The sequence below is a fragment of the Rhinolophus sinicus genome, chromosome 11 (genome assembly GCF_057876585.1).
Source record: "Rhinolophus sinicus isolate RSI-liver-muscle chromosome 11, RSI-T2T, whole genome shotgun sequence".
NCBI classification, from domain to species: domain Eukaryota; kingdom Metazoa; phylum Chordata; class Mammalia; order Chiroptera; family Rhinolophidae; genus Rhinolophus; species Rhinolophus sinicus.
Window position 1 is genome coordinate 15,290,505 of NC_142511.1, and position 26,514 is coordinate 15,317,018.

The following is a 26,514-nucleotide window of genomic DNA, read 5'->3' on the forward strand; positions in this document are numbered from 1 at the left end:
AAGGTGACTCTAAGTTTAGCTTCTTGGGTAATTGTCAAGCAATGTGGCCACTGACAGAAATTTTAAAATTGAATGTAAAGACAATGTGTTGGTACTTTCTACACTCCTTTTATCATTCTTCGACAAATTAGCTCAATACTCCCTTGGTCCATCCATTCTACTTTGGCTGATGCCCTTTCCCAAGGTTATATTTTGGACAAGAATGTTCTCTTCTTTGTGTTCACAAATTATTAGGCCCTTTTGACTCCATCACGGACCCATCTTATAATACTCTAGCTTCTACAGGAATCTTCACAAGTTTCCTTCCCTACCCATTGTTTCCCTGAACCAACACTTCCAATAAAACACCCTCTTTGGATAAGCCATGCCCATAAATGCAATTAAATTATTTCTTCAGTACTTGGACCTTTGTCCTTATGTCCTCTCTATGATTTTCTTCATAAATATTGTTGGTGAAACTGTGAACTCCTACATAAAAAAGACCATTTTCTTAGTATGCTTCTGAAAAGCCCAAACATGATACTCTAGAGAAAACCATGTTGAACAAGCTGTGCCCCTTCCTGATTAAGTTAAATAACTCAGAGTAGACTTGGAAACTCCTAGATTCATCTGAAAATCATCAATGGTGGGAATGATGTCTAGTCTCTGCATCTCCCTGGGCACATATAAATGAAAGAATTCAGCACATGGTTTTGAGGACAAATATCTGAGTTTAAAATCCAACATTTTTAGCAAAATAATAATATCAAAATGTGACTACATGTGATTTTCTTAAATATCCATACATATTAATGGTAGATAGAAACAACATGAACCACAGAAAATTTCCAAATCCAATTTTAGGTAAGGCAAAAAAAAGTTGACCTGTCCTATCACCTTGGATCAGAGTTACTCACAAGAAACAAAATGTATACACTTGAGTTTCATCTCATTTCATGTCCTGTGAGCTGTTCTCACAGCTAACTATCAGTTAGCACACAGTCGGAGCCAGGCAGTCTGTGAAACACTTTCCATGTACTATCATATTTAATTCTACTATCATATCTAACTTTTGGATGTGGTTTTTATTACCCTCAGTTTACAGATAAGAAAACTGGGTCTTACTGAGGAAAATGACTTAGAGTAAGTCTCTAAGAAGTAGCAGAGCCACTTACTTAAGCTCCAAAAATATGGCAAACTAGAAAAATGGAATAAGGCATAATCCTCTGAGTATTTGGCTTCTCAAACATTGACCACCGACGGTGAACATCTAATGGCTTTTCTTAGTCCAGATAGAAATAAGATGATAGATGAAGAGGGGAGGAGTGAAACATAAGAATGTAAAAGTTTAAAAGGAAGACAAGCCAGGGGTCAGAGGTCCCAGCCTTGTTCAGACCTGTTTTGCTCGGCTGGCTCTGAGTCAGGATGGATGGCTGAGCAGTCCACACAGAAGACATTTCCTTTCTTGTCTGCAGGGTAGCACAGATGCTGTGCAATCAGCCATTTTGTGTCAAATGTTTTATTTAATTCTCCAACTGCCTTTGGGGGTTAACATGTCTGGTAAATATTATTCTGATCTGGTATAGTGCTGCCAGGCACTGGAAATTGATAGCTGGTTGAATCCTTATTATATAGGAGAAAACTGGTTTGCCCAAGAACTCACAGCTGGCAAGTAGCCACACTATATCTAAGGCCCCCAAAACTTCCTACTGCATCATGCCAGTTCACTTCTGGTGACAGTGGCTTCCCACTTTATAAGCAGAGATTTCCATCAAGTGGGTCAGTCTTTTGTTTATATTAAGCCCAGGATCCCCATGAGTCATAGAGTTGTGTAAATGGAGGCTCTGAAGGGTTAACTATCTTTCCCCGTGTCACATTCTGCTTAGAAGCAGAGCTGCATCTGGTATAATCATAAAGAATAATGTCTTGAAAGTCTAACAGGCCTCAGTTCAGATGCTAATCCTCCCATTGAACTAGGCATGTGACCTTGGACAAGCTATGTAACCAAACCATGTGCTTTGTCTTCTGTGAGATGGATGGAATAATAGTACTTTCTTTATAGGTTTATTTTCAGAAATAAAGCTAATTGCAAATATTACAGGGCACTGATTATGTGCCTTGCAACAAGCCTTTAAGATGGACAAAGTGCTATTTTCCTATCAGATAAGAGCAAAAGGCAGAGAGGTAGGTTAATTAACTTGTCCAACATCCCATAACAAGAAATGAGGAGTTCAGATTCAACCCTAGATAATTTGCTTCAAAAACCTGTGACCACTACATTACTGTAATACAATGTAAAGTACTCAGCACAGGAACTGGAACATATTAAACACTCAACTCAGGGATCCTTCTATTACACCGTGCTTATTCAAAGAATGACCCTCCATGATGTTCTGCAAAGGGGACAGCCAGATTGCTCAGGTCTAGTTAATTGCAGCATGCTACAGAAAATCAATTTTCCTGGGAGGCAATAAACAATGATAGAAAAAACCTTCATTTATTTCTCGTCTGTCCAAAACACCCTAATCTCAGAAGGCTCAGAGTAGATGAGCTCTCCAGAGGATAAATAAAAAATTATTAGAAAGCAAATTGTATGTGATGACAATGATCCAAGTACTAAAGTATCCAGAGCCTAAAAGAAGAAAACTACTTGTAGAAAGAGAACTTAAAGAGAAAAATTCCAAAATAGTCCATGAAATCGAGTTGCATTTGGTTTCGGACAATAATTTTTAAAGTACCTTGAAGTCATAAGTTTTCCCTACTATGCCTTAACTCCAGGTTAAATTTTGCAATTTACTTTTCCATTTAAATTGAGTTCCTCTATGAATTTACAAAATAGCTTACCTTCAAGTTAGTTCTCTCTAATATCCAATACTTATTTGACAATTATTTATTTCTAGTTTGTAAGATAATGGAAACATAACAACCACGGATGGGTTTTATTGGAAAACTGGAAAAAAGTGTCCCAAGTGGAGACTCCAAGACAATGACTATATAATTCAGTGACTTCTGTGACAAATGGCTGACCAAGCTAGCCTTTATCTTTCAAGATTAATTTTGTTTTTAAGTGACAAGTTTTATGAACAGATGAAATTGTCTCCACATTGCTAGAAGAATCGCAGTCTAAGTTATGGTTTAGCTTGTTAGTAAGACAGGAGTATGTTCAGGTTAGAGTAATTTTTTGTGTGTGGCCCAATGCAATTTACAAAGATTAAAGACACAGTATGACACTCTTTAGCTTTAGTGTTTAGGCAAAACTCACACAAATGACTACATTTGATTTTTCATTCTTACAGATAGTCTTAAAACAAACGACTAATTACTCCTTAATTTATATCTTGTTTTCCTTCAGGAACAAAGAATAGACAGCTTTTCATTTCTTCTACATTATCTGTTCAACCTAATTTCTACCCTAGCTGAAATCTTAATTCTCTTCTTTGATAGCATAATTGTTGCCATGGCAACAATAAAAGATGTGAGTATTCTCTGCTGCAGGTGCAAATAATCTTAATGTATTGATAAGCCATCTTAAGGTACCATTTTCATGTAAATGACCTTAGAAGAGAGAGAGAAGAGAAACAGAAACAAAGTGGCTGCAAACAGCAGAAGTGCTTGGAATTAAACATTTTTTAGTATTTTTGGTGATGTTAAAGAAGGGCCAAATTGAGAGAAAATGTCAGATAATGATGCCTTTAGATTAGATATTGTAAATAAATATTTCTTTCAAATTTACTGAGGACAAAGGAAAAGAGCTCCCTATTTTGGGAGTACAATCAATCAATTCAGTTTCTATGTCCCTTTGCAAGTTCTTTGGGGACAAAATAAGATATACGGAGATAAAAAAAAAAAATAGGACGTGATTCTGAAGCTTATCACAGTACTAGAATGTGAATCTATAGATAGAGTTTTCTAGACAACGTTCACAGATTTAAGAAATAAAGGTTGGACCCTGAAATCATAGAGGTTGACATGTACCAAGTCCATTTACTTTCAGCTCTTAGGCAACCACAGTCTCCTGAGAGAGCAACAACTGTTGGTACCAGCAAGCAAAATATGCTGGGAGGATATGAATAAATGAGTTGTGAATCTGCTCCACTTGGGGCCTGACTGTAGCTCAGAGGACAACATTGATGAGCCCTAGGGCAAGGAATGGAATGAAGCAGATCCTGGACTAGGCTTGCCTTCAGATAGCCTTAGACCCCTGGAAGAGGGGGGTGGGTCTATGATATCCTTGGTGAGATGCAGAGTCTTTCTCATTTCTAAGATTTGAAAAGGAGATAAACAAGTGGATTCAATTCTCTCCACCTCTGAAGTGAGAACACAAAGAAAATGGGCAGCTAGAAGCTTCCCTCTCAGGTCTTGGAAGAGGACCAGTAATTTACCAGTTGCTATAGCACTGAACACACAGCTCCCTTCCACCACCTTTGGTATCTCTCAAGACAAAGGGAGAGAAAACACAAATGACCAACATCAGAAATGAAAGAGATAAATACAGATTCTACAAATCTTAAAAAATAGTAAGAGCATATTTTTTAACCGGTGATGCCAGTAAACTCGATAACTTAGATGAAATTGACAAATACCCTGAATGATACAAGTTATCAAAACTGACTTAGAAAAAACAGACTAACATAATATTAATATCTAAATGTTAAATGTTAACTGTTAAGTAACTGAATTCATAATTTAAAAACTTCCCACAAAGAAAAGTCTATGCTTGGTTAACTTCATTGGTGAATTCTAGCAAACATTTAAAGAAGAAGTAATACAACCTTACACAACTCTTTTCAAATAGAGTGGAGAAGGGAACACTTTATAATACATTTTACAGTGTCAATATAACTCATATCAAAACTTAACATGGACATTAAAACAAACAACAACAAAAAAACAACCTACGAACAAATACCCCTCAAAAATTTAGACCCAGAAATCCTTAACAAAGCTAATAAGTCAATGTGTAAAATGCCAGCCCTCACAAGAAACTGGAGTTTATCTTAGGGATATGATATGGCTTAACATTTGAAATTCAATCAGCATGATTCACATTAAAGTAATAAAATAAAAATAATACGATCATTGCAGTAAATGTAGAAAACTCATCTAACAAAACTTGGTACCCATTCATAATAAAAAGAAAAAGCTCTCAGCAACTTGGGAATAAAAGGTAACTTTCTCAACCTGATAAAAGTTGGCTGCAAAACCCAAAACCCTAGAGCTATTAGTGTATTTAATGATGAAATATCACATGTTTTGACCTGCTAAGCTCAGGAAGAAGGTAATGATATCCATTCTCACCACTTCTGTTGAATATTGAACTGGAGTTCTATACATACAGCGAGGCAAAAAAAAAAGAATGCGTAAGGAATGGGAAGAAAGAAGTAAAATCTCTATTTACATATGACATGATTATCCACTTAGTAAATCTTACAGCATTTACAAAGTAAATATTACAACAAATAAGAGAATTTATTAAGGTTGCAAAATATAAAGTCAATACACAAAATTAATTGAATTCTTATACATTAGCAACAAACACAAACAACTGGAAAATGTAATTAAGCAAACAATACCATATACAGTAACAACATAAATACTAAAGGATAAATTTAATGAAATATTCTTAAGGTCTGAACACTAAATATTACAAAATATTGTTGACAGGAATTAAAGACAACTTAAGTAAATGGAAAACCACAAATGCAGAAGGAATTGAAAGAATTATAAGGACATATTACATTCAAATCTATGACAATTAATTTGAAAAACCAGTGAAAAGGGGTCATTTTTAATGACATATAAAAGTTATTAACATTAACCAAAGAAGAAAGAAACTTTTATTGACCAATTTCTATACAAGTGAATGGAAGGCAAGTTAACTCCATCCAATTATTTCAGACCTTTAAAGAGTATAATATATACTATTCCAGACCACAGAAAATATGGAAAGCTTCTCAATTTTATATAAAGCTAGCATAAATCAAATATCAAATCTTGATTGAAATATATCAATCTCACTTAGGGAAGTGAATGCATATATTCTAAATGAAATTTTAACAACTAGAATCTAGCTACATGTCAACAAAATCCCAAATCTGATTAAGTAGGGTTTATTCTAGGTGTGCAAAAAGGGTTTCCAATTAGAAAATCTATCATCACAATTTAGCAAATTGAAGGAAAACCTCATTAATGACCTCATTAATAGATGTTGAAACGACATTTGATAATATTAACAGCCAATCTCAATAAAAATCTTTAGTTATGATAGGAAAAAGTAACCATTAAAGTATTTACTAACACCAAAAGTCTAAAGTATTTTCATTGTCAAAATAATAGAAAGAATCCAATAAAACTCAGGAATTAAGCAGAGATCTCGGTATCACCATATGTAGTCAATATTAGTTTGGAAAGTCTAGTAAAAACAATGAGATAAGAAAATTAAATATTTGGTATAAATATTGCAAATGAAGAGATATAACTGTCTCTATTTTGCTGATGAAATGATTGTGTACTTAAAAATCCTAGAGACTTAAAAAGAGAAAAACTATGAGCACCGATAAGAGAATTTATGGAATGGCTGGATACTAGGTAAGCAGACAAAAATCATCAGATATTCTCTTCTCTAGTAATATATACCCTTAGAAAAAGGAAAAGGAGAAAATATTGCTTTTAAAATAATAATATAAATTGAATTGAATAAGAAAGACATAGAACATATGAGAGCTATGAATCTTATTAATCTTATTAATATTTGACCAGGGGACTAATGCAATTTGGGGGAGAAAAAAAATCTATTTAAAACAATTTCTCCCCAAACGAGGTATTTGTCCTGAAAAACATTAAGGTAATAATCCTATTTCATGTCATATACAAAATATCCAACTAGATTAAAGTGTTAAATATAATTTTAAAAGTGAAAGGGATTAAGTATAAATTGCCAGTTATAAAATAGCAATGAGGATGTATAAATTACAGCAGAGGGGATATAGCTAATAATATTGTAATAACTAAATATGGTGTCAGATGGGTATTAGACATATTGGGGTGCTCACTTAATAAAGTATATAAATGTCTAATCATGGTGTTTTACACCCGAAACTAATATAATATTGCATGTGAACTGTAATAAATAAATAAATAAATAAATAAGTAAATAAATAAATAAACAAACAAACAGGAATATATATGTCATATATATAATTTTAATGTTTTATTACGACTTCTGGGGAAGACCTAGACAGAAACTAATAAGAACTGCTATGTGACAGAAGATACTATAAAGACAATAAACAAATGACAGATTTAGAAAACATGTTGGTAATACAAATGACAGATAAGGATTTAAAAGCTATAATTATATGAAGAGAGCTTTAAAAATTGACAAGAAACAGGAAAGAAAAATGAGCAACAGATATAAATAGGCAATTCACAGATGAGTAGATCCAAACAACCAACAAATACGTAATTATTTAATTCACTAATAGGGAAATGGAAACTCTTAGCAATAAACCATCTTAAACCTATCAGACTGGCAATAATTTTAAATAGTGATAATACTGTCAGTGGGGATATGTGGAAAAAGTATTTTCTACATTGCTGGTGGAAATGTAAATGGATACAGCTCCTTTAGAAAGCAATCTGGCAACATTTATTAAAATTAAAAATACATAAACCTTTCGACCTAGCAATCTCTCTCCTGGGTATATATCCCATAGAAAAATAACCATCAGTAAGTATAGATATGTGAGCCCAGATGTTTATTGCATCACTCTTTATAGTGGCAAAAATATGTACACAAAGAGATACATTAACTAATCCATAGAACACAATATTATTCAGATAATTCAGAAAATTTAGGTATTCTATAGACCACAATATTATTGTTCATATCTGCTAACCTGGAGGGATTTTCAAAAGCAATTAGTGAAAAAAGCAAGATGCCCCCTTCCAAAAAAATGTGTGTAATATAGTTTCACTTTTGTAGAGCAATCAATGACAAAAATATACACACGCGTGTGTGTATATACACATGTGTGTATTACATGTGTATGTATATATGTGAGATCTGGCTTGATAATCATCAGAGACATTACAGAAGTATACATATAAAACTATACAAGTTAAGGGGGGGCTTATATTTGCTTATATTTATATTCAAGTGGTTGGAGTAGGAGAGGCAAGTACAGGAGGAAGGAGAGAGTAGGGAACAAAAGAAGAAACAAACAGTAAATATTAAACTGAAATGAAAGCATTATAATCATCTTATTTCCATAAATGTATAAGTTTGCATGTATATACATATTTTCTGACCCATTAAGGCATTGTATGGACAATTATACGCATTGAGTGTGCTTGTCTAAGCACTTTATGTACTAACTTATATAACGTTCACAATAAGCCCATGCGGTTCAATCTATTATTATCCTCATTTAACAGATGAGAAAACTAAGAGGTTAAATACATTTCCTGGAGTTACAGGACTGTTTAGCTCCAGGGCTTGCATTTGAACGCAGGCAGCATGAACCTGAAGCCTTAACTCTAAATAAACCATTAGACATACTGTCTCCTAATCAATTTATATTGAGGATATACCATTAAGCTAAATACACACTTTCAACATAATGTGTATCATATAATTTTATTTCAGTAAAAAAAAAAAAAAAAAACCTCCAATGGATATGCATATTTGTTCGAGTAAGGAGACGTGGAAGTCTAGTTTATAATGGATATAAAGACAATGATGGTATAATTAGCTTTGCTTTTATATGTCACTGAAACATACCTTAAAAGCAGCAAGATAGTTTCTTAAATAGTAAAAAAGAAAAAAAAAATTAATGAATCACTGAGGGTTTTTTTTTTTTCCCCTCATTTAGGGCTCTTTCATATTTAAGTAACATTTGTTCAGTGGGAATTTCAGGCATGAAAAGCTTTATGAAGAAGGTGGTATTTAATGCATAGATAAGATTTTGAGAAGAGAGAAGAATACCATAAGAAAAACCTTGAGGCAGAAAACTATTAAGTCATCTTCAAAACATATATTGCTTCAGCATCTTGGGCTAGCACAAGCGTTTTTGCATGAAAGCAGTGTTAATAAACCTGAAGATTGCATAGTCTTGACGACCAGGATTGGGAGTATATTGTCCTCTGTTCAGGTGCACTCGGCAACTGCCAACACTGGGCCTCTTAAAATTGTGAACTAACACTGCAAAAAGCTGACATGAAAGCTGCGTAGACACTTGACATGGCCCTAGCCTTGGCTCCAGCTTGGTAGTCCTCGACCAAATCCTGGCCCCGTCCTGAGACTGCTTTACTCCGGGTTGCTTGTCACCTGTGGTCCAAAGAATGAGTCCACGGGGTGTCAGGGCATGGCTCTGCCTGGCAGAAGCACTCTCCCTGTCAGATCCCTATACCTGCCTCGGGAAGCTCATACCACCACTCCTTTGCCAGAAGCCAAATAAATGCCTCCATCCACAAAGGTGCCACTTTTCATTTCTGCGGCCTGCTTCTGGGCAGCAATTTTACTTCTACCCCCAGGGGGATTTTCCTGGCACAGACTAGGAAACTTCCTAGAGCTGGTATGCAGTAACCCTTCTCTTCTGTGTCCTAAGCACACAAATGAACGTCAAAGGAAGCAAGATTGGATAGAGAGGATGGGAGAGAAAACAAAACAAAGAAAACAGAGCCTAATATAACATTTATGGTCAGTGACCTGGCACCAAGCATAATCACTACAACCAACCCACCTAACTTGGAGCAACTTCTCTCATCCAGATTTTCTCACCTGGAGAACAGGGTGCCTTACGAAGTAAAAATTATTATTATTTTTTTTTAATTTAGAATTGTTTTGCACCACTTACATTAGTGAAAAATAGATATCAAAAAAAATCTAGGAATTTGGTGCTTATTCAAAAATATTTGCTGGTTGATGGACTTTAGCTGTACTATATATCCTTAGATGCCAAATCTGTTTATGTCATGGCCAGGCTCTCTGACTAGGGCACTCAATTATTGACTATAATTACTGGGGAGCGTTTCAAGTAAAACAATGTCATGTCTTTCCATTCTCAATACGCTTCACTGTAACTGAATTCAAACTATAAAATCATATTGAAGTGACATCCTTATGGCCAGGGGCAGATAGTAAAAGATGTTCATTAAAGGGTCACTGAACTGACATGTTCAGTTATGCACAGCTGGATAATATAGCAGGAATTCTCTTTGTCAAATAGCAGTACACAGAAAGATGTCTTTATGATAGAGGGTTGGCCCAGAGCCCAAAGAGCCCGTGTATTTCCAAGAATAATTTTTTCCCTAATCTAACAATACAGAAAAAAAAAAATACAACAAAAAAACTAACGAAACCTTAGAGAAAGTTCATATAATGCGAGATTGGTAATTCAAAAGGGATTTGCACAGCTGTTTCACAGTGACGATAGCGCCATTAAAATGGAAGATTCACATTTTAGGGTCACTTCCTTCCGTTCAAAATCTGTAGGCTGTGGAAAGCCATGTGTAAACAACCATCCTGTTCATCCTTGCATATTGAATAACTGAGTTCTTTCTCTTCGTTCCTAGTAATTCTTTTCTACTCATGTGACTCTATCCCCATTGATAAAGCCACTTCCAGACTTACAGCCTCCAGGAAGGAAAGAAGAAGAACAAAGAATTAAATCATGGACTTTTGAGTTTCAAAAGCCAAAGTCCTCATATAAACATTAAAGTTGGGAGTGGGGTGAGGGAATAGCAATGGATGAAATCCACAGGTTTCTCTTTTCTATTTCAGAGAACATAAAGATCATCTAGGCTGGAAAAGGAGAGAAAAATCAGAAAAAGAGAGAGATTAGATGCTCTTGAATCCTTGTGAAGGGGCCATGTACCCTCCCCCGTCCCAAGGCCAAATTTCACAGCGGGAGGATGCACAGCCCCAGGTAGGTTTGCAGATTCCACAGGAGCTTGTGACCCGGAAATGTGTTTCAGAAAACCTCAGTAAGGCAGCACATTTCTTGAAAATGTACTATGCCCTGCTCAGCATGGGAGCATTTGAGTAACTGCATAAGGTGTCCAGCCAAAAGGGGACTGAGACAGCATCAAAGAACCCCTGGTGGACCCAAAATGGCACAAGGGAACAGACACGGATTTCTTGTATCTCCTGAGAGGGGCATCAGACTTGAAGAGGCCTGATGTTTAGGACAAATAAGCCGCAACCTATGAGGACTCAGTGACCAGAGATGACACAGCAAAAACTACCAAGGCAAATATCAAAATATCCCTGCCAAGGACATGGACCTCAGAAAGCCCCAGAACCTAGACACCAACCTGGGATTTGGGAAAACTCTAAATTGACTGAAAAGCCCTGGAAACAATGGAAGAAATGTCAAATTGATCATGATTAAAGTTCTATCATATAAAATAAGGAACTTGAAATAAAAGCTCAGTTCACTTTATAGGAAAAACAAACGATATTTCTTAAACATTCAGGTTTATAGGCTGAGAATCCCAAGCACTTCTTATGACTACCTGAAACATAATTTTTCCACTGTCCAAAGATAGACAACAATTACTGTAAAATTAAAAAATGTGTTCTTAATAGCCAATATTCAACTATCATCTATCAATGAAAATATACATTCTGTGATTTAAAAAAAAAATTGGATCACTTCAAATTTTTGAAATGATTAAGTCAAATCTTCTCATCACTATCGAAACATGTTTGATTATTCTAGGAGATTAGAGATAGGCAGACCAGGAGACTTATAAAATTAAATTAAGAGGTGAAATCCTACATGTGACATTTTAACTGGAGATTCTTTAATACCAATTATTTGTTTGAGTGTATGTGGTGGGAACAAAGAATAAAGTATAAAGCAAGCAAACTTTCTGGCATTCACACATCCAAATGAGTATCATCCTGCAGCAATCACATAGGAAAACCATTGAGACCTAAAGGTATTGATGCTGAAAATATTTTTGGAATCTCTCTTTTGAAGTTGACTTCTGAGATGGCAGATGAGGGCTGCAAGAAAATAAGTGTTGTCACTAAGTTTTAACTAATTTACAAGCCATTCAAGAAAGAGGTCTAAATGTCTTTGTAGTCAGATTTTATCTTTGATTATTAATAATACTTCAAAGCTTTCTACACTTATTCAGTACATTTGACCCCAAACATTATTAAGGGTGTTCACAGCATAAAACTACCCATAAAGACTGTCCTCGTTGAAAATATCCAAAATACCACACTTCTTTCTGAAGGATGCCCAATGAACTATCGAAGGATTAGCAGAAATGATAGAAAATGCACACTTATTCAACAATGGAGAAAAAGACAGTTAATACTATAAACTATGAAGAATAGATTTGTGATAACATATTGAACAAAATCCTCCTGGCTGTTTTTTTTTTCTAATTAGAAGATCATAAGAAATTGTAGTCTCCTTTAAAAAAACAAAACAATGATATTGTGTCAAAGAAAGGAACCAAAGCATAAAAGACAAATGAGTTGGAGTGTTCTCCATTGAGAATAACCAGCGTACTGAAAAAAAAGAGAGTGCAAGAAAAGACGACCTACAACACCTCTAAAATAAATCTCTAGAACAATCTTCCTTCCCTGCCCCACAGAGGATCATAACGTGATATGTCTGAATGTCGCCTATCCTCAACCTCTAATTCCAAACATAAGGAAGGTGACTTAATTGAAATGTGCTCCAAATGACAATTAAAAATGTCATTTTAATATTCATGAGTGGAGTGAGTTTTTTATACTTAACAAACATTGGCGCATCAGCACTGTCCAATCAAAATAGAGGCAGCAACTAATGGGCACTAACTGTTAGCAACTGACACTGTCATACTGGGCCTCTCAGCTGAGGATTAGCCCTGCTCATGGGTATTGCTCAAGGGGAGAAATAGCTCCTTTTTCCATAGAAATTGTTTTGGGTTTTTTTTTTTTTTTTTCTCTCTCTCTTTTTTTCCTTGTATGAGCTAAGTAAGAAACAGAAAGTCTCTCATTGCAACCCTTTTTTTTTTTTTGGAAGGTCTATACTTTTCTTCAGAAAAACAAACTATAAAAGTAAGAAATTTTATTTGTTCAGAAGACTGTCAAAGCAGCATGATGGCATTCTACTAGACATAAAGGGATCTCCTAATTTTTTATTATAAATATAAAAATTATATGGTGTCTAGTTTCTATCAGAGAAAACTATGCTACATTCAGTTAATGAGAATAGTGGAATAAGGATAAATGGGCTCATTTCATCAGATAGTTAGGACATAGAAGATTAAAAAGTCCCTCCAGAGAGCAATAGGTCTTTCTTGGACTGCTTTTTTCATGTTCAAAGAGAATGGCTTTCCTAGGCGCTTACCAGACCTAGCCAGCTCCATTTCTCTTGCAGTGGTCTCTCTCTCTCTCTCTCTCTCTCTCTCTCTCTCTCTCTCTCTCTCTCTCTTTCTTCTCTCCCTTCAAACATCTTAAATATTAACATAACTTTTATTCTTTCATTTTCCTTTCTTTCACCACCTCAATTTCCTTACAACCACTCCACTTTTCTCAACACCTCAACCAGCCTTCTGTTGCCAAAACTCCACCTGAAATTACTCTCTTAAGTACCAATCAAAAGGACAGTGTGTGTGTGTGTGTGTGTGTGTGTGTGTGTGTGTGTGTGTGTGTGTTTGACTTTTTTCTACTTGGTTGTTAGGCACGTTTATGTTGGTTTTTTGTAGGCTTTCAAGTTACATACACGAGGTCGGACAATTAAGTTAGCGAACTCGTCATAGAAAAACTGCTACATACCTCATTGCTGAAAGTCACTATGGTCACCTTTGAAGTACTCCCCATGGGAAGCTATGCACCGATGCCAGAGCCTAGTCCACCCTTCAAAGCAATTTTGGAACTCTTTTTCTGGAATGGGCATCAGAGTTGCTATCATATTACCCTTGATGTCCTGAATGTCATCAAAATGTCCTCCTTTCAATATTTCCTTTATCTTCAGGTAAAGAAAGAAGTCATTGGGAGCCAGATCAGGTGATCAGGGAGGGTGCACCAATACAGTTATTTGTTTACTGGCTAAAACCTCCCTCACAGACAGTGCTGTGTGAGCTGGTGCATTGTCGTGATGCAAGAGCCATGAATTGTAGGCGAAAAGTTCAGGTCGTCTAACTTTCACACAGCCTTTCCAGCACTTCCAAATAGTAAACTTGATGAACTGTTTGTCCAGTTGGTACAAATTCATAATGAATAATCCCTCTGATATAAAAAAAAAAGGTTAGCAACATCGTCGCAACAGGTTCACAAACTTAATTGTCAGGCTTCGTATATATACAGATATACGTATATGTAAAATCTCTTTGTCCATGATGTAATTTGAAAATATCTTTTGACATTTTATGGTGTTCATTATCTTGTTGATTTTCTTTTTTCAGGTAATCAAATTTATCAATCCTTTGTTTTGGTTTGTAGCTTTTAATTCATGCTTAGAAAAACTTCCCAACATGGGTTTTATTGTTTTGTTTTAAATTTTTAGTAATTAACAATTTAATTGATGTGGTGGAAAGAACGGTGTAAGAAATATACTTCCTTTCTTTGTTTTGAAGTGGCTGATCAGTCAACACAATACATTTATTTAATTCTCCTTTCTTTCTTACTGATTTGAATGACACTTTTAGCATATACTAGATTCTCACATATATTTAGATCTATTTCTGAACCTTATGGTTTTTACTACTTATTTGTCTATTTAGACATTTGTCCTTTTTTGTTTTAATTATTACAGGTTTCTAATATTTTTAATATGTCTGTCTTTCATATTAAGATAAAAATTACCCTGGTTATTTTTTGTGCTTATTTGCTATCCTTTAAGAACTTTAAAATCAGTATTTCCAGTTTTAAAAACCTTGTTACAATTTTTATTGAGACTGTTGAGTTTATAAATTGACTTAGAAAGACCTGATATTCATTCAAGAAAATGATTTGCTTTTCCATTTGTTCAACTGTTCTTTTATGTCCCTTGGTTATTTTGTACATATTTCATTATATGGATTTTACACATACCTATATTGTTACACATTTTTTCTAAAGATTTTTATCCCTTTTGTTTCTATTAAAAGGGGATTTTTCTTCCATTATATTTTATAATTAGGATTACATAATATAATTTGAAGGCCACCAATTATTGTATATTAATTTTGTATCCAGTTACTTTGGTGGGGTTTTTAATGTGTTATTTATTTTCTGAAAGTTTCTCTGTACCTAGTACTATCATACTCAAATAAGAACAATTTTTTACTTCTTGCTTCCTATTTTGATGTCTTTACTTTCTTTCTTTGGCTAGTTACACTGTCTAGTACAACCAGACCAATACTGAATTCACTAGTACATGCAGATCAATGTCATATTATAGTGATGACTGTGACCCCTTTGTCTTGTTCTTAAATTCATGCTAATGCTTCTGGTGCTTCCCATTAGGTGTGAGGTTGGTATTTGTTTCAAGATGCATTTTTAAATACTCAGGAAGTATTCATCTCTTAATTAAAGTTTATGTTTTGTAAATTACCAATGGATGTAATTGTTATCAAATACCTTTTCAACTTATTGATAAAACTATATTTTTTTTCTTTTGATATGTCGATATGGGAAATGATATGAAATAGCTTGCCTAATACTGAACAATCCTTGCACTACTGTAATAATCTACTTACTCTCCTTCTTTGCTATATTCTCTTTGTTGGTTTATTTAGGATTCTTAAGTCTGTATTTGAAAGTAAGATTTTCCTGTAGGATTTTTGCTTTTGCTTTTAATTTCTGTGGTTGGCTATGGTATCCATGTAATCTCATTTCATTGGATTATTAAGTGGAAGATTTTAAATTTTATTGGAATAGTTTATCTTCCTTAAGGTTTTGGTGGCACCTAGCTACAGAACGAAAGTTGAATAGTTTCTATTCTTTGATGGCAGTTTTAATATTTAGATTTTGTGCTTTGTGTAGTTTTAGAAATGTGATATCCATTTCACTGAGTTCTTAAGTTTATTTACATAGAAATTATCCATCAATCTAATTATCATTCCTTTGTAGGTAATCTGTCTTTTTCCTCTGGCTGCTTTTAAGATATTCTATTTGCCTTTGATATTTTACAGTTTTTGCCCTTTGGATATGACCTAATTTTTGTTACTCCCAAAGAGCATTAAATATCTTTGTTTCATTGTATTCACCTCCAAACCAACAAAGGTAAAACTCTCCAAGTGCTATAAATTAAAAGAGAACCCATGATGCTGAAAAAGAATCAAAGATCCAAGGGCAAAATGATGCTGTGAGCACAAACCCGTCAATGGAATTTTTAAGAGAGAGGAGAAAATTCCCATCTACTAACCATGGGCTCATCCAGAAATAAACTACCCACACTTGCTCATGAATGGATGCAGAATTACCTGCCACAGAGACCAGAAACTGTATGGTTTGTGTATAAGCCTGAATTTTATATGGCTCAGAAATCTCAAGCTGAAAAGCTGATGGGGAAAGTGGTTCAAGACCAGTGAATTCTGTAAGCCACAGCTCAGTTCACACAAAGGACTTCTGCAGGAAATTAATCCTGGCAAAGTGAATAATTTGAGAATGTAACATTAGTGAGTCCAATATACAGAGATTTAGACCCCAACAAAACAGAGACTTTACACCTGGGAAACCAGAGATAAGAGAGAAATTGGAAAGGAACTTTAAACTAGTTATGTTTAAAATGACCAGTGAGAGGTTTAGTAACTTACCCAAGGTCATCACGCTGTCAAGTTCAAACCAGATAACCTAACTACAGAATTCACTTTCATAATCACTATCTTATGCTATACTGACTTCTCACATTGTGCCTGAAGTAAAAAGATTGACATCTACCATACTAGTCTAACTTGCTCTAATTTCAAAGTTTAGAACTCTCTTCCTTAACTGATACTCATATTTGGCATCACCATATTATTCAAACAACCTACAATTGTATATCATTAAGAACACAGGGAGACAAATCTGGGTTTCCACTAACTCTGGAAAATTCATCTGTGTGTGAAACATACCTATTATTCTGTTCAGGGTGGATATGGAAACACTAAACATACTCTCATCAGTTTATGAGAAAATCACCAGATGGATTCCTTGTACAAACATAACCTCATGACAGAAAGATGGGAATGAAAGGTGATTCTGGCTAGATATGATTTTGTAACTTACATCATATATAGATTATCACATTAAATAATTTTCTGAGACTAACTCACTGAATTTTATGAAGTATGTGTTCCACGTGCTTTTGTTTATTATACATTCTCGACATTACCACCCTCTAGATGAAACAACATTATGGCAAAGCTGCCTCACTAATTTCTCTCTGTTAAAATAACACGTTATTAACATCTGTACATTCTGAGAGTCAGAAAGGAGAATTTTTGACATTTTATGAGGCCAGCATTATTCTGACACCAAAGCAATAGAAATTCAGTACAAGTAAAGGAAATTACAGCCAATACCTTTCATGCACATATCTGAAAAAGAAAAATAAAGAATCCCTCACATTCAAGTGGGATTAATCTTTGAAATACAAGGCTGGTTCAACATTTAGAATAGTTACTGGTCAATAAATATGATCCACTGTATTAATATACAATAGGAGAAGAACCACATAATTATATCAATAGATGCAGTAAAAGAATTTGAAAACATTAAAATTCACCCATCGATGGAAATTTCCTTAACCTGATAAAGTATATCTACAAAAAAAATCTCTATAGCTAACATAATACTTAATGTTGAAATTTAAATCTTGTCTCCTAAAATCAGGAACATCAAACATAATTGCTCTCAAAACTCATATTCAACATAGTACTAAAAGCCCTAACAAGTACAATAAGGTAAGTAAAAGTAAAAATAAAAGGTGCATATGTTAAAAAGAAAGACATAAAACGGTATCTATTTATAGACTACATGATTTACATAGAAAACCTAAATAATTTACAAAAACATTTACAAGATACATGACAACATATGAAGCAATCTCACATATATCTATAAATTACCAATGAAAATTGGAGACAGAAATTTTTTAAACATATCATTGACAATGGCTCCAAAAGAATGAAATACCTAGGTATGAATCTAACAAAAGAATGTTCAGTCTGTATGATGAAAACTACTTTGATGTTGAAAAACATCAAACAACAGTTATATAAGTGGATTGAATGGCTCAAGTATCATTAAGATGTCACCTCTCCTCAAATTGCTCTATAGATTTAACACTTATGCCAATAAAAATCCCAGCAGGATTTTTGTAGATACTGTCAAGTTGATTCAAAAATTTATATGAAAAGGGAGAGAATGTAAAAAACAACCTTGAGAAAGAACTAATTTAGAAGATTCACACTACCTGATTTCGTGACTTACTGTAGAGCTATACTAATGAAGACAATATGGTATTTGTGAAAGCACACACACCTAAATTAATGAGATAAAATATAGAGTTCAGAAACAGACCTTAAAAATATAGTCAACAGATTTTTAATACAAGTACAAAGGCAATTCTATGGATAAAAGACAGTCTTTTCTACAAATGGTGCTGAAATAATTGGGCATTCATATGCAAAAAATATATACTTCAACACACACCTCATACTTTGTGAAAAACATTTCAAAGTAAATCATGGACCTAAATGCAAAACATAAAATTATAAATATTCTGGGGGAAAAAAAAAAACATACCAGAGAAAATGCTCATGAGTTTGTGTTAAGAAAATAATTTTTAGATACAACACTAAGAACTTGATCCATATGAGAAAAAAAATAGATCAATTGTACCTCATAATAACTAAAACGTGTTTCTCTATAAAAGATAGTTAAGAATATGAAAAGCAAGTCACAGTAAAATACCTTCAAATCACAAATCCAACCAAGACCTCATACCCATAATTTAGAAAGAACTTTCAAAACCAGTTAGAAAACAAATATCCAGTTTTTAAAAAAATGGACAATGATTTGAACAGATATTTCACCAAATAATATATTCAGATTGCAGATTCACAGATGAAAAGATACTCACCATTTAAAATCACAATGAGATGTCATTACACACTTATTAGAATGGCTCAGAAATTTTTTTTTAAACTGACAATACCAAGTGCTGACAAGGAGGCAGAGTAACTAGAGCTCTCATGCATTGCTGGCAGGAATGCAAAATGTAAAATCACACTGGAAAATAATATGGCAGTTTCTTATAAAGTTAAATGCATATTTATCATATGATCTGCAATCCCACTGGTAGGTATCCATTTACCCTAGAAAAATGAAAACTTACATCCACACAAAAAAATTTGTGTTTAGAGTATATTATGTTTAGAGCAGCATTGTTCATAACTACCCCAAACTGTTAGAACAGCCCGACTGTTCTTCTTTGGTGACTAAATCAACAAACTCTGGTACAATAAAACACTGCCCCGCAACAAAAAAGAAACAAACTACTGATAGACATGGATGGTTCACAAAGGCATTCTGTTACGTGAAAGAAACCAGATTTAAAATGTTGCAAACTGTATGATTTTACTTATACGATATTTTGGAAAAGACAAAACTATAGAGACAGAAAAGAGATAAGAGGTCCCAGGGGTTAGGAATGGGAGAGGTTTTGACTACAAAGGGGAAGCACGAGTGATTATTTGGGGGCTGAAGGAGCTGCTCTGTATGTTGATAGCGGTGATGGTTGCAAGATTCTACACATTGTCAAAACTCACAGAACTAAGTGCACAAAAATTAGTGAATTTTACTGCATATATATACCAGGGGTGCCAAAAAAATGTATGCAAGTGGACACTTTGGTTAACGTTGCGCAAGCAGTAGTTTGCTGTAATCAGAAGTGTCTGGATGCTGATGGCAACCACTTTGAGCACCTTTTGTAATTGCGTAAGTCAAATGTGACTTGTATTCATCTTTTTTTTATAGGTATATATTGAGTATTACAATCATAATAGTTTTTTCCTTTCTTAAAATGTGTATACTTTACTAACAATTGTCACCCCAATAAATTTTTAAAAAAATGTATATACATTTTTTGGCACCTTCTGTATATATGAAGTTATATATATATATATATATATATATATATATATATATATATATATATATATATGCATAATATGTATATATAATTTAAAATATATATACAAAACAAAAATCTGTGTCCTGTGAGCAGACTATCTCACCCTGAAGGAGTGGGAATCATATAGCTTTTTCAAAAATAAAAGAAATCTTAAAAACATGAAAGAAAGAAAAAACTTTTTGAGGATCACATTACTCAGAACTCTAAAATCTCAAGATGTGAATAGTTACTGGTTGCTTTTCCATCTGACTGTTCAGTTCACCTTGACTCTTACTTCCGGTTTCCAAAGAACAAAAACAGTATGATGGAAACAAAACACTTTGGCATCCTACCATTTAATGACCTGTAATCACACCTCTGTTAGCTTGGCTGCACTTAGTCTAACCTTAGAGGCTGTTTCTCTCACAAGAGGAAGGAATAACAAGGCTAATACAGCCTGAGCAATGCTCTAAATATTAATCTATTCAAATCAAAATTCATCTAAGCTCTCTATTCCTCTATTTTATGAAATGCCACCAACCAAGAGTATTGTACAGAACACGTGGCAATCTTAAGCTTTTAAATGAAAAGAGAATTAGGAACTGAACTAAAAATATATTGCACAGATAAAGCTACTGATATGAAAATATCAACATATTTTATTTCAGAATCAGCTAGTGTATAACTTGTGTGAGATATTTGGACGCTGTTGTCTGTTTTTCTCTGACTCCTGTAAAACGTGGTTACCAATGGCTAAAATCTTCAGTCATACCAAGAGACACTTCTGATACTAGAATGACGTCAACAGATATAAACATGTCCCGAGTCTCAAAATGTATGCCAATGAGACCTAGTTTATCAGCCTTTAAAAAGCTATGGAGCAGAGTTTTACCTGATGGTGTCACTTTGTTAATTTGTCATACTAATATCATATAAGATAGTATAATATAATATTTAATATAATATAATATTATGTTATATTACATATAATACAATATAGCATTACATAGTATAAATGCATAATATATCATGTATATATACAGAAGATGCCAAAAAAATGTATACACAATTTAAGAAAGGAAAACTGTATTCAAATTGTCATACTCAATATATACCGATAACAAAAGACGAATACAAGTCCCGCTTGACTTCTGCAATTACAAGAGGTGCTCAAAGTGGTTACCATCAGCATCCAGACGCTTTTGATTACGGCGAACTACTGCTTGAGCAACATTGACCAAAGTGTCCACTTGTATACATTTTTTTGGCACCCCCGACATAAAATATATAAATAAAATAATTAAAATACAATTGTTCAGTTCCATGTCGTTTCAGCCAAGGAAGGTTGCCAAGCGGGCAACTGTGGCCTTGACTCCTTTGTAGAATAAAAATGTAAATAAGTGACTATGAACACCTTTACTTTCTTGACGTGTCTGGGATATACTGACAGCAGAGAAGACAGAGAATTCCAGATACTCGGGTTTTTCTGCACATCTGACTGAGGTTGAACCTAATTGCACTATGTCTTTTTTTGTGCCTGATTGGTTGGGACTCTGTGGATGACACAATAAATACAAAGTCAGAATTTAAGTCTCCTATTAAAGCATGAGGGAAGCAGATGAATCGTTTTTCTGGATAAAAATCAGAAATGGTCATAAAACCATTAGACAAATTATACGCAAAGTCTCAGTACTTCATATTCAACTTACCCCTTAGAAAATTCTGCTTAATCTCTGGGTTTCTTATTCATATAATGCAGCAAACGAAGTAAGGGTATCACTCCTCTCTACTTAAAGCAGGAGCGAAAATTAAATAATGTATATGAAATGTTTTGAAAAGAAAATGGCAATAGATACACGCAAGATAATATTTTCTTTAGTAGCCACTGCTGATACTCTCCCAAATACATAGTAACTTTCCATACAGTAAATCCAGCAGCTAGATTATTTCCTATCTGTGATGTGTAAACAATGCTTTAGCCAGTTGAAGCAGCAGTTTAAGAATGATGGTTCTGCGAAGTGCTTTGTAGTTGTAACAAATGGACACAATAAATTAAATCATCAAAATACACCACCCACATAAAACTGGCTTTTGCAGGCACCGCAGAAAGATGTCATAGGAAATATTTTGAAGATGAACATTCTCAGTCCTTAAATTCTCCAAAAGCCATTTCTGCTGTGAATGACTTGGCTGATTACAGTGGGTTTCCTAAGATGATTAAACACAGGATGAAAGGGGAAATTAATTACTGATAGCCAATCAGTGTTTCCACTGTCTTAATCATTAAGGGCTGTAGAACCAAATTGACATCATCACCTAACACATCTAAAACATCTTAAAAAAACAAAAAAAACCTTCATTAGTTCCAATTCACACATTTTGATTGCCTTACTCATTCTTTTACTGCTCTTGTAGTAGCTTTGCTTTACAATTTTCCTATATTAGGATCCCACTAGGTGAAGAGTAGATATGTCTACTGAGTTGTATCTTTGGATCGCATTTAACATAATCGAGGAATTGAGGTTATTTTAAACAGCTAGAATTACTAGAACCACAAAGTTAGGAGGTAATGCAGTTCAGTCATCTTGTCGCACGCTTACTGTAAGTCTCATTGTATCTTTAAGAGGGAAGAATTATTAGCCCCGTTTTACATTACATATGGGGAACCAGACATTTAGAGTTTAGGTAATTTGCTCAAGGTCACACAGTTTATCAGTGGGAGATCTAGAATTCCAACACACATTTATCTTACTCAAAATACTTGCTTTTCCCTCCGTGATGAGCCTCCTCATTTACTAGTGATAAGAAGCTCATTCCTCGGTTACAGCAAATCTTTGGCCAGTTCTGACAGATTTCTGATGCCAAACAACTAACTAAAACAAATGTATAATGTGTCATAAAAATTGATGTTATCATTTGTCATCAGTAACTGCATCCTGATCCTGTTGCGGTGGGAGTATCTAAGCCTACATTTTCCTTTTGAAGATAACCCTCAAAATCTTAATCATGCTACATATCATCTGTTACTTACTTGGCTTTCATATTATAATCAAATGTCTTGTCTTTTCTTAAGAGAAAGCCTTAGGACTTCTCAAATGTTGCATCATTTCTTGATGGAGTTCCCAGAATTCTACATAATAAATCCAGCTGATTTTAGCCTGAAAAACTGTTCACGCAGACAATATCACCTAACCTTCTAATTCTGAAAAGAATTTGCAAGTGATTCCTGTAAAATACCTTATTATAATTAGATCTACCTAAATAAATCCCCTATAAAATACACCACTAAATAAGAGACAGAACTGAACTCTTACTGAGATCATTTAAGCATATCCAAATGTTACATACAATTATCCAAAAGTATTTTTTCTTGATAATTGTTGCAGCTTCTGTCAGTTCCTACCCAAAAGATCCCACCAGCCTTCTAATAAGATTCAATAAAACACTTGTACAGCATTCTTGTTTCCTACTTGTAGTATCAGAAGTACATGTGTTCAGTTTAACAAGTATCTATAGCAAGTGATCTAAAAAAAAAAAAGGAAAGAAATTAGAGTATTAGAACAGCGTTATCCGAGGCTGTAGGAGATGGAGATGGGATCTCTAATGAATTTACTTTACCTCTACAGCTCTTTCCCGCTTAACGTCTTTCTCCATATTTTCTGCTTGTCTCCTGTCACTCCAGAAATACTTGGTTTGATTCCAAAGTCTCTTTGTACACTTGTTCCTTAGTTTGTTTTCACCTAAAACAATGAGCTCCCCCATTTGAGAGCTTGGCCAGTGTCTCATCTTACCCATCAACCCTCAGCAGAGGGGGCTCCAAAATTGCTAATCCCAAATACAGTGCCACAAACTAGCCCCTGGAAATTACATGCTAATTGGAAGTAAGCCAATATTTCATATGCTGAATTGCTCCAAAGACTTTATGATATATCTTCAATAAGCAATAAGTTGAATAAACTCTTTTGTAGTTCAAAAGAAAAACAACCAAGAATAGAGACTAATTAGAATTTGATTTTTTTAAATTACTTATTGAAAACAGCAATACAATGTAACCCCGTTATTATGTAGTTTTTTCTTAAACAGAATTCCATCATATTCATGGGTGAGTTCACAAAGCAAAATCCTGATATGAAATGATTACTGTACAGTCAGGATATTTGTCCTATTACCCAACACCAGCACGTATTCAACACTCAAAAACTATCTATTAAGTGTGTATTCCATGCCAGGCATTACAGATGGACTTCGCTATACTTAATATTCACATAGGGTTATGCTGTTAACAAGCTTGATTCACATTCCAAGACCACAACAATATTCCCATGGTCCGAGAAATCTGATATAGAGACATCTGAACAATTTTCAAACAAAGCTATTTACCAAATAAATATGGAAATGAAAAAATAAAAAAGATCTCAGTTCCCAAGTTTGAGTTTAAACTATCATTCCTTTTCTTCCCCATTTCCAAGATTCTAAGCCATCTCTTCCCTACTGTACAAACAAGGTTCACTGAGGAAATAGCTAATATCCTCTCTAAGTAAATTACAAATTTATGTGTAATGAAAAAAAAATGATTACAGGATTATATACATGAAAAAAAAAAATGATTACAGGATTAACCATAACACGAAACCAAAGTAAACATACTTTAAATGACCAAAATCCAAGTGTAATGGAATTTATAGATACTTATGTAGATCAATTTTCCATTGCCAGAAGTAACACATCCCACAATTAAAACCTGATATAACATGCCTGTTGTATAATGTATGCCAACATTTACATGCAATTTATTTCAGGGTTGCAAGGTCATGGAAAAAATTCCAGTAACTAACCCTCTCTTGGAACCTTGCCCAATGAGTTTAATTACAGACTTATCTATAACGAAGACTCCCTATAGCAAGTACTTGCTTGGAAATCTACTCTGCATACTCTGTAAATTTGGAACAAATCAGATACTTCATTATGGCTAAGATACTTACAGTAGAAGTTCCTTTTTGCTCGTGGGTTCATCATTTGGGGATGTTGTCATCAGGAGTCACCATGCTTTTGATCTTTAATGCCGTTCTTCCTCCAAGGTTTCTTGTCTGTAATTTCCAAAACAGAGTCACTTGTACTAACAAGCCATCGTCCCATACTGTTTCCTTTTTAGTGTGAATGTTACCCTGTAGATCGATTTCCTGTCCCAAAACACTCAAAAATGAACAAACGTGGCTGTGTGCTAGTGAAATATGCTACCCAAATACTCTGTTTTTGCAGTTTGGTTCAGGAAGACATTCCCTGACTGAAATGAGGAACTATAATCCCAGTTGTTCCAGAGAACTTAAAAGACAGAAGTTTCTTCCCTATGAGTGAGTAGATCAAAATTGCCAGCGTCGTTTATTCTCACTAGCTTGTGGGTCAAGTACGATTACACACGAAGCGTACATGTACTCTTTGCAGCCTGAAGATTCCCCCCAATTGCCACAGTAACAATATCCCAACTATATTTTAAAATCGGGCTTAGTATCCGGGCTTTGAAGTACATAATGTTTTCCATTCCTGAAAGGACAAAGAGATCTACATTGTCAAAGTTTATTTTTAAGCTCATGTGCTTGCTAAGTGCAGTGGCGAACAGGCTTTCCGTGCCTGTAGTACCATTGCTGGAACCTATTAATGCAAACAGATGAATCGTTGGCTTCGTTCCACATAGGCTTTTATTATTTTTTTTTAAGCTTATCTAAATTGCATTGATTATAACTTCTTAAATCGAGAACGCTATCAGTTTTCTGAGCTTGCTTGTTTTAATTTTGTAAGTACAGAAGCAGTGTAAGAAAGGCAAAACAGAGGCAGGTTTCAACTAGGTTTTGCTGAGATAAGAGAGTTAGCAATTAGAAATAGCTTCTGTTTCTGGATGAAGTTTGAGAGTTATTTAGAGATGGAAAAATGACAACAAATTTTAAATAAGAGAGACAAAGATGAAAGAGAGTGACAGAGAGAAGAGAGGAGGTAAGAAGAAGAGAGGGTGAGAGCGAGAGAGGGGCCCTGACTATTAGCAACAATTCTTTGCATATTTTCTTATTGTTGGGAAAGCAAATTGCTCTGGTTTGTATAACCCCCTACCGGTCTGCTCAACTCACCAAAATTAACCCACATGTCATCTAATACCAGACTAAGACTTATGGAAACACATTATTGCTCTATTAAAGCCATAACAAAATACAGCTGAGCAGTGAGCATTAGGTGGTAGGGTGACCCTGAGGTAACATAATCCGTGTTATAGAATTTCTAGCCCAAATTTTAAGCATCTGGTTTTGATATGATAGTAAATGTGATAATGTACATTAAATACCAGTATTCAAGTAACATAATCCTTCCATCTGACTAAAACAATGCATGCTTTTCAAATCATATGAGAGAGAGAGAGAGAGAGAGAGAGAGAGAGAGAGAGAGAGAGAGAGAG

The 26,514-nt window shown here is 34.4% G+C and overlaps 1 protein-coding gene across 2 annotated transcripts in view; it reads right to left on the minus strand.

Moving 5' to 3' along the window:
* The window catches only part of KCNK2 (potassium two pore domain channel subfamily K member 2), a 165,073-nt gene extending 139,055 nt beyond the window's left edge, over positions 1-26,018 (minus strand). Inside the window, exon 1 of one of the 2 annotated variants that reach the window (XM_019738111.3) lies at positions 25,055-26,018. In XM_019738111.3, coding sequence (XP_019593670.1) covers positions 25,055-25,088 — 34 coding nt within the window. In that variant the 5' untranslated portion in view covers positions 25,089-26,018. Of the gene's footprint in view, positions 1-23,690; positions 23,785-25,054 lie in introns of those variants that run through there. The other variant, XM_088801641.1, reaches the window with a different exon arrangement.
* Positions 26,019-26,514: the final 496 nt, after the last annotated feature.